Genomic DNA, 14,829 nt, shown 5'->3' with positions numbered 1-14,829 from the left:
ATACAAAAAATTAGCCAGGCGTGGTGGTGGGCGCCTGTAGTCCCAGCTACTCGGGAGGCTGAGGCAGGAGAATGGCGTGAACCCGGGAGGCGGAGGTTGCAGTGAGCAGAGATCCGGCCACTGCACGCCAGCCTGGGTGACAGAGCGAGACTCCGTCTCAAAAAAAAGAAAAAAAAGAAAAAAGATTCCAAGGCCCCACTCCAGAAATTAAGACCCATTATGTGTGGGTCGGGCACAGGAATATGTTTAAATCCCCTCAGGGTGATTCTGCTGCTGAATTAGGTTTTGGAACCACTTTCATGGGAGAAGGGTAAACTAAACCGGAGAATGCAAAAATCTTTTTTTTTTTTTTTTTTTTTTTTTGTTGAGACAGACTCTTGCCCTGTTGCCCAGGTTGGAGTGCAATGGCATGATCTCGGCTCACTGCAACCTCCGCCTCCCAGGTTCAAGGGATTCTCCTGCCTCAGCCTTCCGAGTAGCTGGGATTACAGGCGCCCACCACTACACCCGGCTAATTTTTTTTTGTATTTTTAGTAGAGACGGAGTTTCACCATGTTATTCAGGCTGGTCTCAGAACTCCTGACCTCAGGTGATCTGCCCACCTCGGCCTCCCAAAGTGCTGGGATTACAGGCGTGAGCCACGGCTACTGGTCAGCAAAAACCTTTTCTAAGAGTTAATTTTGCAGGATGGATCCTGATCTCCTTCAGGTGTTTGCTAACATTTTATTTATTTTTTGAGACAGAGTCTGGCTCTGTCACCGAGGCTGGCGTGTAGTGGAGTGATCTTGGCTCACTGCCACCTCCACCTCCCAAGTTTAAGGGATTCTCCTGCCTCAGCCTCTCCAGTAGCTGTGATTACAGGCGCCTACCACTATGCCCGGTAATTTTTTTATTTTTAGTAGAGAGGGAGTTTCGCCATGTTGGCCAGGCTGGTCTCAAACTCCTGACCTCAGGTGATCCACCCGCCTCGTCCTCCCAATATGCTGGGATTACAGGCGTGAGCCACTGCGCCTCGCTGTTTGCTAACATTTTAAAATTTCAACCTTCCTCTTCCTTAACTGGTCTTCCCTTCCCCCACTCAAGACGGGTTCTCTCGCTCTGCCGCCACAGCTGCAGAGCAGTGGCGTGAACATAGCTGAGGGCAGACGACCTCCTGGGCTCAAACGATCCTCCTGGCTTGGACTTCCAAAGTACTGGGATTATGGCGTGTGACACCACGCCCGGCGTCAAACGTTTGTCTTCTTTTTATTTATTTTATTTTGTATTTTTTGATGACAGGGTCTTCACTCTATCGCCCAGGCTGGAGTGCAGTGGCACAATTTACGGCTCACCGCAGCATCGACCTCCCGGGCTCAGGTGATCCTCTCGCCTGAGCCCCGCTAATACCTGGGATCACAGACATGGGTTTTACCATGTTGCCCAGGGTGGTGTCAATCTCCTGGGCTCAAGTGATCCGCCCACCTCGGCCTCCGAAAGTGCTGGGATTACAGGCGTGAGCTACCGCGCCGGGCCACAAACACTTATCTTCTTCTTTTTTTTTTTTTGTTTGAGACGGAGTCTCGCTCTGTCACCCAGGCTGGAGTGCAGTGGCCGGATCTCAGCTCACTGCAAGCTCCGCCTCCCGGGTTCACGCCATTCTCCTGCCTCAGCCTCCCGAGTAGCTGGGACTACAGGCGCCCACAACCGCGCCCAGCTAATTTTTTGTATTTTTAGTAGAGACGGGGTTTCACCGTGGTCTCGATCTCCTGACCTTGTGATCCGCCCGCTTCGGCCTCCCAAAGTGCTGGGATTACAGGCGTGAGCCACCGCGCCCGGCCCAAACACTTATCTTCTAACGTACCATTTCATTTACTTGCTATATTCATTATCTGAATCTTCTCATATTAGAATGTAAGCAGAATAAAGGCAGTGATTTTTCTTTTTACTGGTGATCCTCAGAGCCAAGAACAGTCTGGGACGTAGCAGGCCATATAAATGTTTTTGAATGAGTGAATCGTCAACGACTGGACGAAACGATAATGTGGCTAAAAGGCAGCAGTTAAGGAGGTTGTGTAGAATAAACCCGTAATCCCGATGTTGGCAGTTTGCTTAAAAAGAAAAAGAGAGGGGCAGTTGGAGAGGGGCACACGTTTGAACAAAATAGTGGGAGGAGGAGGAAGGCTAGTTTTTTTGTTTTGTTTTGTTTTCAAGTTTCCTTCTGATGTTACTCCCATGCTTCCGGGCACATTACGAGCTCAGTACCTGCCGGAAATCTCCCACCTGGTGGCTGCCTACCCTGGCATCCACCCACCCAGGGGCTCCAAGCCTTGGACCTAAGAAAACACTTGAGAACTGCTTTCTACCACCGACGCAGGTCTGCGGGTCTGCGCGAGACCTAGGCGCAGGCATGCGCAGTAGCTAAAGTCCCCAGTGTGCGCGGGAAACTGGGCAGCGTCTGCTTATGATTGGTTGCCGCGGCAGACTCCCACCCACCGAAACGCAGCCCTGGAAGCTGATTGGGTGTGGCCGCCGTGACCGGACGCCGCTCGGGGGACGTGGGAGGGGAGGCGGGAAACAGCATAGTGGGTGTGGGGTCGCGCAGTTCCTTCTGCCAGGAGGTGAGGAGGTTCCGACATGGCGGTGCAACCTAAGGAGACGCTGCAGCTGGAGAGCGCGGCCGAGGTCGGCTTCGTGCGTTTCTTTCAGAGCATGCCGGAGAAACCGACCACCACGGTGCGCCTTTTCGACCGGGGCGACTTCTATACGGCTCACGGCGAGGACGCGCTGCTGGCCGCCCGGGAGGTGTTCAAGACCCAGGGGGTGATCAAGTATATGGGGCCGGCAGGTGAGGGCGAGGACGGCGCGTGCTGTGGGGGGACCCGGGGCCCTGTGGCGCGGCTCCATTCTTGCCTCAGAAAGTGGGTGATGAGCAGCCTCTCCAGCGCGGAGGCACGGGGGCGGAACGTTGTGCTGGTGGGAATTCCGCCGTCCCCAGGTTCTGCTTGGCTCCGGAGGGACGCCCCCCTCAGCCCTGAAACCCGTGCCTCTCCAGCCGTCCCGGATCGAACTTGTGATCACGGAGTGTTTACGTCGTGCCAGGCATTTTAATGCATTGTTCTAGTTCATTTTCCAGCAGTCGCATTCCTCGCCGTGGCCCTACATGTAGCGCTCATTACAAACACGGCCAGAATCTCTTATTACAAACAGCAGCCAGGAGTGAGACTTAAAATAGAGGGGGTTTAGGAGACCCTTTCATGCCACCTACGTTATTCTGCTCCCACGACGCTCCCATTTATACCGCCGGTCCAGCTAAGGGGCTGGTAATGGAGCGCCGTTAAGGGGCAGTATGATGAAGTGGTCAGGACCAACGGACTCTGGAGCTGGGCTGCTTGGGATCAAGTCGCTGCCCTTCTGCTTATTAACGTGTGACCTTGGGCTAGTCATGGACGCTATCTGCTTTAGCTCAGCATTCAGTGCTCTCCGTCACCCGACCCCATCTATCCAGCATTCTCTCTCCCTGGAAAGCTACAAACGTCTCACCCTATGTGGGCCAAATGTTCTGGATAGGCCTAGTTAACCTCTTTTCTCCCTGTTTTCTTTGCGCTTTCTTGCAACTATGTAGTTATGCTAATGAAAAGAGCATCCTAGGGGGAGTAGAGTTGTGGGTTCTAGTCCTGACTAGAGGACTAGTGCAAATGCGATGCTCCTGATGCAAAAGGTTTCATTCGTTAGATAGAAATGTGTTAGGCAGGGTTATGGACACTAGATGAAAAAGAAATACCTCTACTGTCATAGAGATCACTATTGGAGAGCAAGGCAGAAATCATTACAATTCAAGTTGGAGGCTTATGGTGTGAGCTTGCAAGAGGTTGCAAGAGACAAAAACTGGAGACGTCGGAAGAGGCGTTATATGAGACACCAAAGTCCACGTTGAGACTAGAAGTTTGCTAGAGAAAGGGCTTGAAAGAAGGTAGATTGGCGTTGGTGATGTAGAAAAGGAAGGTGTGGAGACTGGCCCAGGTGGGTGGGGTTAGATGACAAAAGGTTTTTCATGTTGTGTTGAGCTGTCGGAATTTTACGCTGTAGGCAATTAAAAGTCTGAAGATTTTTTTTTTTTTTAGACGGAGTCTTACTCTGTCGCCCAGGCTGGAGTTCAGTTGTATAATCTTGGCTCACTGCAACCTCCACCTCCTGGGTTCAAGCGATTCTCCTGCCTCAGCCACCCGAGTAGCTGGGATTAAGGGCACGTGCCACCACACCTAGCTAATGTTTTGTATTTTTAGTAGAGATGGGGTTTCACCATGTTGGCCAGGCTGGTCTCAAACTCTTGACCTCAAGTGATCCTCCCACCTTGGTCTCCCAATGTGCACCTGACCTACATAGATTTTACATAAGACTTTAAAACAGGTCAGGTGCAGTGGCACTTGCCTGTAATCTCAGCACTTTGGGAGGCCGAGGTGGGTGGATCACGAGGTCAGGAGATCAAGACCATCCTGGCTAACACGGTGAAACCCCGCCTGTACTAAAAATACAAAAATCACAGCACTTTGGGAGGCTGAGGTGGGCGGATCATGAGGTCAGGAGATCGAGACTATCCTGGCTAGCACGGTGAAACCTCATCTCTACTAAAAATACAAAAAATTAGCCGGGCGTGGTGGCAGGTGCCTATAGCCCCAGCTGCTTGGGAGGCTGAAGCAGGAGAATTGCACGAACCCAGGAGGCGGAGCTTGCAGTGAGCCAGAGATACTACCACTGCACTCCAGCCTGGGCAACAGAGTGAGACTCCATCTCAAAAAAAAAAAAAAAAAAAAGACTTTAAAACAAATTATAAGAAAGGACAGGCCAAGTGCAGTGGTTCGTGCCTGTAATCTCAGCACTTAGGGATACCAAGGTGGGAGGATAACTTGATGCTAGGAGTTGAAGACCAGCCTGTGTAACACAGCGAGACCCATCTCTACAAAAAAATTAAAAAGTTATCATCTTTAGAACTTTTGATTTTTATGTGTAGACTCCATATAAGCAGAGGGTCTATGCTATTCACTATTTTATATTACCTTCCATAGTCCCTGCACATATAATAGTGCTTTGTAGACAATTTATTGAATGAATAAATTGCTGAAAAAACACTGGAAGTTTTTGGGTTAGCAATGTGTTAGGTGCTTGATATGGTTTGGCTGTGTTCCCACCCTTATCTAATCTTGAATTCCCATGTGTTGTGGGAGGTACCTGGTGGGACATAATTGAATCATGTGGGTGGTCTTTTCTGTGCTGTTCTCCTGGTAGTGAATAAGCCTCACAAGATCTGATGGTTTTAAAAACGGAAGTTTCCCTGCACAAGCCCTCTCTCTTTGCCTGCTGCCATCCATGTAAGATGTAACTTGTTCGTCCTTGCCTTCCTCATTGATTGTGAGGCCTCCTCAGCCATGTGGAACCATAAGTCCATTAAACCTTGTTCTTTTGTAAATTGCCCAGTCTCAGCTATGTCTTTTTTTTTTTTTTTTTTTTTGAGACAGTCTTGCTCTGTTGCTAGGCTGGACTGCAGTGGCACAATCTCAACTCACTGCAACCTCTGCCTCCTGGGTTCAAGCGATTCTCCTGCCTCAGCCTCCCAAGTAGCTGGGACTATAGGTGCATGCCACCACGCCCAGCTAATTTTTGTATTTTTAATAGAGATGGGGTTTCACCATGTTGGCCAGGATAGTCTTGATCTCTTGACCTCGTGATCTGCCTGCCTCGGCCTTCCAAAGTGCTGGAATTACAGGCATGAGCCACCACACCCAGCTGGGTATGTCTTTATTAGCAGTGTGAAAATGAACTAAAACAGTAAACTGGTACCAGGAGAGTGGGGCGCAGCTGAAAAGATACCCGAAAATATGGAAGTGACTTTGGAGCTGGGTAACAGGCAGAGGTCGGAACGGTTTAGAGGGCTCAGAAGAAGACCAGAAAATGTGGGAAAGTTTAGAACTTCCTGGAGACTTGTTGAATGCCTTTGACCAAAATCCTGATAATTATATGGACAATGAAATCCAGGCTAAGGTGGTCTCAGATGGAGATGAGGAACTTGTTGGGAACTGGAGCAAAGGTGACACTTGTTATGTTTTAGTAAAAAGACTGGTGGCATTTTGCCCCACCCTAGAGATTTGTGGAACTTTGAACTTGAGAGAAATTCTTTTGGGTATCTGGCGGGAGAAATTTCTAAGCAGCAAAACTTTCAAGAGGTGACTTGGGTGCTGTTAAAGGCATTCAGTTTTAAAAGGGAAACAGCATGAAAGTTTGGAAAATTTGCAGCCTGACAATGTGATAGAAAAGAAAATCCCATTTTCTGAGGAGAAATTCAAGCTAGCTGCAGAAATTTGCATAAGTAATGAGGATCCCAATGTTAATCCCCAAGACAATGGGAAAAATGTCTCCAGGGCATGTCAGAGGTTTTCATGGCAGCCCCTCTCATCACAAGCCTAGAGGCCTAGGAGAAAAAAGTGGTTTCATGGGCCAGCCCAGGGTTCCCATGCTGTGTGCAGCCTAGCAGCTTGGTGGCCTGCTGCTCCAGCCATGGCTGAAAGGGGCCAAGGTAGAGCTCAGGCCATGGCTTCAGAGGGTGCAAGCCTGAAGCCTTGACAGCTTCCAGGTTGTGTTGAGCCTGCAGGTGCACATAAATCAATAATTCAGGTTTGGGAACCTCTGCCTATGTTTCAGGGATGTATGTGCAGGCAGAAGTTTGCTGCAGGGGTGGGGTGATCATGAGTTCCTCTGCTAGGGCAATGCAGATGGGAAATGTGGGGCCAGAGCCCCTACACAGAGTCCCTACTGGGGCACCACCTAGTGGAGCTGTGAAAAGAGGGCTATGATTCTCCAGACCCCAGAATGGTAGATCCACAGACAGCTTTCACCATATGCCTGGAAAAGCTGTAGACACTTAACGCCAACCCATGAAAGCAACCAGGAGGGGTGCTGTACCCTGCAAAGCCACAGGGGCAGTGCTGTCCAAGGCTGTGGTTGCCCACCTCTTGCATCCGCGTGACCTGGACGTGGGACATAGAGTCAAAGGAGATCATTTTGGAGCTTTAAGATTTGACTGCCATGCTGGGTTTTGGACTTGCATGGGGCTTGTAGCGCCTTTGTTTCGGCCAATTTCTCCCATTTGGAAGGGCTGTATTTACCCAATGCTGGTACCCCATTGTATCTGGGAAGTAACTAACTTGTTTTGATTTGACAGGCTCATAGGTGGAAAGGACTTACCTTGTGTTGGATGAAACTTTAGACTGTGGTATTTTGAGTTAATGCTGAAATGAGTTAAGACTTTGGGGGACTGTTGGGAAGACATGATTGGTTTTGAAATGTGAGGACATGAGATTTGGGAGGGGTCGGGGCAGAATGATATGGTTTGGCTGTGTCCCACCCAAATCCCATCTCGAATTCCCATGTGTTATGGGAGGGACCTGGTGGGAGATAATTGAATCATGGGGATGGATCTTTCCCATGCTGTTGCCGTGATAGTGAATAAGTCGCATGAGATCTGATGGTTTTAAAAATGGAAGTCTGGCCGGGCGCGGTGGCTCACGCCTGTAATCCCAGCACTTTGGGAGGCCGAGGCGGGCGGATCACAAGGTCAGGAGATCGAGACCACGGTGAAACCCCGTCTCTACTAAAAATACAAAAAATTAGCTGGGCGCGGTGGCGGGCGCCTGTAGTCCCAGCTACTCAGGAGGCTGAGGCAGGAGAATGGCGTAAACCCAGGAGGCGGAGCTTGCAGTGAGCCGAGATCACGCCACTGCACTGGGCGACAGAGCGAGACTCCGTCTCAAAAAACAAAAACAAACAAACAAACAAACAAAAAAAAATGGAAGTCTACCTGCACAAGCTCTTTCTTTGCCTGCTGCCATCCATGTAAGACATGACTTGCTCCTCCTTGCCTTCTGCCATGATTGTGAGACCTCCCCAGTTACGTGAAACTGTAAGTCCAGTAAACCTCTTTTTCTTCCCAGACTCTGGTATGTCTTTATCAGCAGTGTGAAGTCCGACTAATACAGTGCTTGAACATGTAATATCTCAAATCTGTAATGTACTTTTTTTTTTTTTTTTTTTAAGGAGCAAAGAATCTGCAGAGTGTTGTGCTTAGTAAAATGAATTTTGAATCTTTTGTAAAAGATCTTCTTCTGGTTCGTCAGTATAGAGTTGAAGTTTATAAGAACAGAGCTGGAAATAAGGCATCCAAGGAGAATGATTGGTATTTGGCATATAAGGTAATTATCTTCCTTTTTAATTTACTTATTTTTTTAAGAGTAGAGAAATAAAAATGTGAAGAATTTAATTGTGTTTTAGTATTTTAAGTGGACTGTGATAATAGAATGCTTTGAGACACTTTAGTAGCAATTAGCATGTGGTTTTTAAAAAGTTGCAGTTTGGCTGGGCACAGTGGCTCTTGCTTGTAATCCCAGTATTTTGGGAGGCTGAGGCAGGCAGATTGCCTGAGCCCAAGAGTTCAAGACCAGCCTGCCCAACATGGTAAAACCTCATCTCTATTGAAGATAAAAAAATTAAAAAAAATTAGCTGGGGCTGTTGGCACACACCTGTGGTTCCAGCTAATCAGGAGGCTGAGGTGAGAGGATCACTTGAGCCCAGGAGGTTGAGGTTACAGTTTAACTTTCAGAGGCCAAGGCAGGAGGATTGCATGAGTCCAGGAGTTTGAGACCACCCTGGGCAATGTAGGAAGATCTCATCTCTATAGAGGGATAGATTAGATAGATAATTTCTGAGGGGAGGGCCAGGGAAGGGGAGGGCAGGGCCAGTACTAAGGTCATAATAGAGACAAGTATTTGTAAGATCCTTATAATAGGTAAGGCTGGCCACAAATGAGTACTACAGATTTGTATTTTTAGTAGAGACGGGGTTTCACCATGTTGGCCAGGCTGATCTTGAACTTCTGACCTCAAGTGATCTGCCTGCCTTGGCCTCCCAAAGTGCTGAGATTACAGGTGTGAGCCACTGTGCCCAACCACAAGCAGTTATTTGTTTATTTATTTTGAGACAGAGTCTTGCTCTGTTGCCAGGCTGGAGTGCCGTGGTGCCATCTTGGCTCACTGCAACCTCTGACTCCCTGATTCAAGTGATTCTCCTGCCTCAGCCTCCCAAGTAGCTGGGATTACAGGTGCGTGCCACCACACCTGGCTAATTTTTGTATTTTTAGTAGAGACGGGGTTTCACCATGTTGGCCAGGATTGTCTTGATCTCCTGACCTCATGATTTGACCACTTTGGCCTCCCAAAGTGCTGGGATTACAGGCGTGAGCCACTGCACTCGGCCAGTTATTTTTTATAAGAAAACAATTTATTGGCCAGGTGCGGTGGCTCACACCTGTAATCCTAGCACTTTGGGAGGCCAAGGCAGGCAGATCACGAGGTCAGGAGTTTGAGACCAGCCTGGCCAACATGGTGAAACCCAATCTCTACTAAAAATACAAAAATTAGCTGGGCGTGGTGGTGTGCGCCTGTATTCCCAGCTACTCGGGAGGCTGAGGCAGGAGAATTGCTTGAAACCTTGAGGCAGAGGTTGCAGTGAGTCGAGATTGTACCATTGCACTCCAGCCTGGGTGACAGAGCAAGACTTCATCTCAAAAAAAAAAGAAAGCATTTTATTAACAAGGTTCATTGAGTTTGGATTTTTCCTTTTTGCTAGTAAAATTTTAAAGTACATTGAAGAGTTTGTTAAATTTTTGAAATTTTATTTTTACTTAGGCTTCTCCTGGCAATCTATCTCAGTTTGAAGACATTCTCTTTGGTAACAATGATATGTCAGCTTCCATTGGTGTTGTGGGTGTTAAAATGTCCACAGTTGATGGCCAGAGACAGGTTGGAGTTGGGTATGTGGATTCCATACAGAGGAAGCTAGGACTGTGTGAATTCCCTGATAATGATCAGTTCTCCAATCTTGAGGCTCTCCTCATCCAGATTGGACCAAAGGAATGTGTTTTACCTGGAGGAGAGACTGCTGGAGACATGGGGAAACTGAGACAGGTAAGCAGATTGAGTCTAGTGATAGAGGAGATTCCAGGCCTAGGAAAGGCTCTTTAATTGACATGATACTGTTTTATTTAAGGAAAAATAATAAAAAACTCTATTTTTTTGTATCTAATTAAAATAATGTTTTGATGTTTACATTGACAGAAATGGTATATTTAATTGGACATTAAAACAAGCTGTTTCTTGTGTAAGATTTATTTTACCTCAGATCTTTTCTCCCCCCTTTCCTTTCTGTCTTGTGTTCCAAAAGAGTAATTATTACAGTAAATATCACTGTAATTATGGTTTTATCAAATAAGATGCAGTTCTTTAGCATGTTTTGATAGTTTGAGTGGAACTTTTGCTATTTGTTATTTTGCTATTTATTTTAACTAAATTCTGATTGTGTGATTTGTTTTTTGTTTTTTGAGACCAAGTCTCTCTGTCACCCAGGCTGGAGTGCGGTGGTGCGATCTTGGCTCACTGCAATGTCCGCCTCCCAGGTTCAAGCAATTCTTCTGCCTCAGCCTCCTGAGTAGCTGGGATTACAGGTGTGCACCACCACATGCAGCTAATTTTTGTATTTTTAGTAGAGATGAGGTTCCACCATCTTGGCCAGGCTAGTCTTGAACTCCTTACCTTGTGATCCACCCACCTTGGACTCCCAAAGTGCTGGGATTACAGGCGTGAGCCACCATGCTTGGCTTTGATTGTGTCATTTGTTATAGGCATGTAGTTTATTATTTAGATACTTCTTTTTTTTTTTTCTTTGAGGTGGAGTTTCACTCTTGGTGCCCAGGCTGGAGTGTAATGACATGATCTCAGCTCACTGCAACCTCCACATCCTGGGTTCAAGCGATTCTCCTGCCTCAGCATCCCGAGTACCTGGGATTACAGGCATGCCCCACCACACCTGGCCAATTTTGTATTTTTAGTAGAGACAGTGTTCTACCATGTTGGTCAGGCTGGTCTTGAACTCCTGGCCTCAGGTGATCCCCCCACCTCAGCCTCCCAAAGTGCTGGAATTACAGGCATGAGCCACAGCACCTGGCCTAGATATTTCTTAAGGTATGTATCTCCCGAGGATTCTTTACTTTTTGTGATCTTCAAGTACCATAAGCACCGCTGGAGATAACACATGTGATGGACATTTTTAGCATAGATTGTATCTAAGCAACTTTCCACAAGTAATAGTTCTGTTAAGGGTTATTATTTGTGGCCGGGGGCGGTGGCTTACACCTGTAATCCTGGCGCTTTGGGAAGCTGAGGCGGGCGGATCACCTGAGGTCAGGGATTCGAGACCAGCCTGTCCAGTGTCTCTACTAAAAATGCAAAGAAGGAAAAAAAACTAGCCAAGCATGGTGGCTTGCTCCTATAATCCCAGCTACTTGGGAGGCTGAGGCAGGAGAATTGCTTGAACCTGAGAGGCAGAGGTAGCAGTGAGCCAAGATTGTGTCACCGCATTCCATCCTGGGTGACAGTGAGACTCTGTCTCAAAACAAAAAAAGAGTTGTTACAGTTGGGACTATTTTTTGAAAGCTTTATGTGAACGTAATTTTATATTTTGATGAAAATTTAGTTTATTGATGTAAAAAGTGTGTCAGTACATCATATTATCAATGTCTTGCACATTGTGTAAACATTTAATGTAGGTTAATCTGTTATCACTATAATTATCAATGTTATCATTTTCATTATTGCTTTTCTTATTCCTTTTTTCATAGTAGTTTAAACTATTTATTTCAAAATAGATTATTCAAAGAGGAGGGATTCTGATCACAGAAAGAAAAAAAGCTGACTTTTCCACGAAAGACATTTATCAGGACCTCAACCGGCTGTTGAAAGGCAAAAAGGGAGAACAGATGAATAGTGCTGTATTGCCAGAAATGGAGAATCAGGTACATGGATTATAAATGTGAATTACAATATATATAATGTAAATATATAATATAAATAATATGTAAATTATAGTGACTTTTTAGAAGGATATTTGTCATTTTTGTCTTAAACCCTAAGCTGTGTATCAATGATAGTAAGCTTTTTTTTTTTTTTGAGACCGAGTTTCGCTCTTGTTGCCCAGGCTGGGGTAGAATGGCGTAATCTTAGCTCACCGCAACCTCTGCCTCTCGGGTTCAAGTGATCCTCCTGCCTTAGCCTCCCAAGTAGCTGGGATTACAGGCATGTGCCACCACGCCTGGCTAATCTTTTTTTGTATTCTTAGTAGAGATGGAGTTTCTCTATGTTGGTCAGGCTGGTCTCAAAGTCCTGAACCTCAGGTGATCTGCCCGCCTTGGCCTTCCAAAGCGCTGAGATTACAGGCATGAGCCACCGCCTCCAGCCTGTTTTTATAGTTTATATACATGGAATTATATCATATATTTTCCCTAGCTTCTTTCATTCAATGTTTGTAAGACTTATCCATATCATTGAGTGTAGTTATGGATTTTTGCGTTCATATTTCATAGCACAAACGTCAGAATTTATCCATTTTACTTCCCTTCCCCCTGCCGCTGCTACTCTCCCCATTTTAACCTTTTTTTTTTGTTTTTTTGAGATGGAGTCTCAGAATCTTGCTCTATTGTCCAGGCTGGAGTTCCATGGTGCGGTCTCAGCTCACTGCAACCTCTGCCTCTGGGTTCAGCTGCACGCCACCGTGCCTGGCTAATTTTTGTATTTTCAGTAGAGAGGGAGTTTTGCTATGTTGGCCAGGCTGGTCTCGAACTTCTGACCTCAGGTGATCCACCGCCTCAGCCTCCCAGAGTGCTGTGATTACAGATGTGAGCCACTGTGCCCAACCCCCATTTTAATTTTGATGGACATTTGGGTAATTTTCATTTTTGGCTGTTACAAATACTCCTGCGATTACAGTTAATTTTCACAGTTCTTTTTTTTTTTGGAACGGAGTTTCGCTCTTGTTGCTCAGGCTGCAGTGTGCAGTGGTGTGATCTCAGCCCACTGCAACCTTCGTCTTCTGGTTTCAAACAATTCTCCTTTCTCATCTCCTGAGTATCTGGGGTTTACAGGCATGTGCCACCATGCCCAGCTAATTTTTGTATTTTTATTTCACAGTTCTGGAGACTGGGAAGTTCAAAATTAAGGCACTGGCTAATCTGTTGTCCAGTGAGGGCCCACTTTCTCATAGATAACCATTTTCTCACTCTAACCTCACAAGGTTGAAAGGGCCTAATTTTTGTATATTTAATAGAGATGGGGTTTCACTATGTTGGCTAAGCTGGTCTCACACTCCTAGCCTCGAGTCATCTGCCCGCCTCATCCTCCCTAAGTGCTTGGATTACAGCATGTGCCACCACGCCTGCCCCCCATTTTAGTTTTGATGGACATTTGGGTAATTTTCTTTTTTGGCTATTATAAATAATACTGCGATTACCATTAATTTTCACCTTGTAAAAACCATTTTCAAATCTCAAGAGATTAACCATTGGTTTTCTTGGTTTGGACTGGGAAGGAACACCAAGGAAAATGATGGAGTTCAGAATTTATTTTCATTTTGTATTTGTTTTTGAAAATCTTTAGAACTGGATCCAGTGGTATAGAAATCTTTGATTTTAAATTCTTAATTTTAGGTTGCAGTTTCATCATTGTCTGCGGTAATCAAGTTTTTAGAACTCTTATCAGATGATTCCAATTTTGGACAGTTTGAACTGACTACTTTTGACTTCAGCCAGTACATGAAATTGGATATTGCAGCAGTCAGAGCCCTTAACCTTTTTCAGGTAAAAAAAAAAAAAAAAAAAAAAAAGGGTTAAAAATGTTGAATGGTTTAAAAATGTTTTCATTGACATATACTGAAGAATTTTATTAGGGAGCTAAAATATTTTGAAATATTATTATACTTGGATTAGGTAAGTAGCTTCAAAAGGCTATATTTTCTCTTCTCTCCCCTCCCCCACTCCACTTTTTAACTTTTTTTTTTTTTTAAAGACAGTCTCACTTGTCCCCTAGGCTAGAGTGCAGTGGCACAATCTCGGCCCACTGCAACCTCCACCTCCCAAGTAGCTGGGATTACAGTTGCCTGCCACCATGCCTGGTTAATTTTTATATTTTTAGTAGGGACAGGGGGACAGGGTTTCACCATGTTGGCCAGGCTGGTCTCAAATTTCTGATCTCAGGTGATCCTCCCACCTCGGCTTCCCAAAGTGCTAGGATTACAGGCTTGAGCCATCGCGCCTGGCCTACTTTTTACTTTTTTAGAGACTGGGCTTTATTCTGTCACCCAGCATGAAGTGAAGTGGGAAAATCATAGCTCACTGCAGTATTGAACTCCTGAGCTCAAGCTATCCTCCTGCTTCAACCTCATAAGTAGCTGGGTTTACAGGCACAAGCCACCATGCTTGCTTAATTTTAACATTTTTTCAGAGTTGGAGTTTCACAGTGTTGCCCAGGATGTTCACTCACTCCTGGCTTCAAGTGATTCTTCTGCCTTAGCCTCTGGAGTAGTGGCTCGGATTACAGGCATGAACCACCATGCTCTGGTATTTTTTTTTCAAGGCTTTTTTTTTTTTTTTTTTTTCTTCAAGAGGCTGGTGTCACTGTGTATGCTCCCTAGGCTGGAGTGCAGTGGCTATTCACAGGAAGTGCCATCAGAGTGTACTACAGCTTCGAACTCCTGGGCTCAAGCATTTGTATCATAGTCTCCAAAGTAGCTGGGACTACAGGTGCGCCTCTGTGCCTTGCTCTCGAATTGCTTTTTTTTTTTTTCCTCTAGTTTCAAGCTATCTATGTAGTATTAGTCCTTACTTTATGAATAATTTTGTGTACTACTACTAATAGCAATTTTTTTTTTTTGAGACGGAGTCTCTTGTTGCCCAGGCTGGAGTGCAGTGGTGTGATCTC

General features: G+C 45.9%; 1 protein-coding gene across 1 annotated transcript in view; it reads left to right on the top strand.

Annotated features, from left to right (window-relative positions):
- The first annotated feature begins 2,551 nt into the window (after positions 1 to 2,551).
- MSH2 (mutS homolog 2) overlaps positions 2,552 to 14,829 on the top strand; it is a 73,562-nt gene continuing 61,284 nt past the window's right edge. The window contains exons 1-5 of the mRNA XM_015112314.3: positions 2,552 to 2,824; positions 8,065 to 8,219; positions 9,712 to 9,990; positions 11,727 to 11,873; positions 13,560 to 13,709. Coding sequence (XP_014967800.2) covers positions 2,614 to 2,824; positions 8,065 to 8,219; positions 9,712 to 9,990; positions 11,727 to 11,873; positions 13,560 to 13,709 — 942 coding nt within the window. The 5' untranslated portion in view covers positions 2,552 to 2,613. The remainder of the gene's footprint in view (positions 2,825 to 8,064; positions 8,220 to 9,711; positions 9,991 to 11,726; positions 11,874 to 13,559; positions 13,710 to 14,829) is intronic.

Source organism: Macaca mulatta, chromosome 13 (assembly GCF_049350105.2).
Source record: "Macaca mulatta isolate MMU2019108-1 chromosome 13, T2T-MMU8v2.0, whole genome shotgun sequence".
Classification (NCBI taxonomy): Eukaryota; Metazoa; Chordata; class Mammalia; order Primates; family Cercopithecidae; genus Macaca; species Macaca mulatta.
This window is presented reverse-complemented; position numbering and strand designations above follow the sequence as displayed.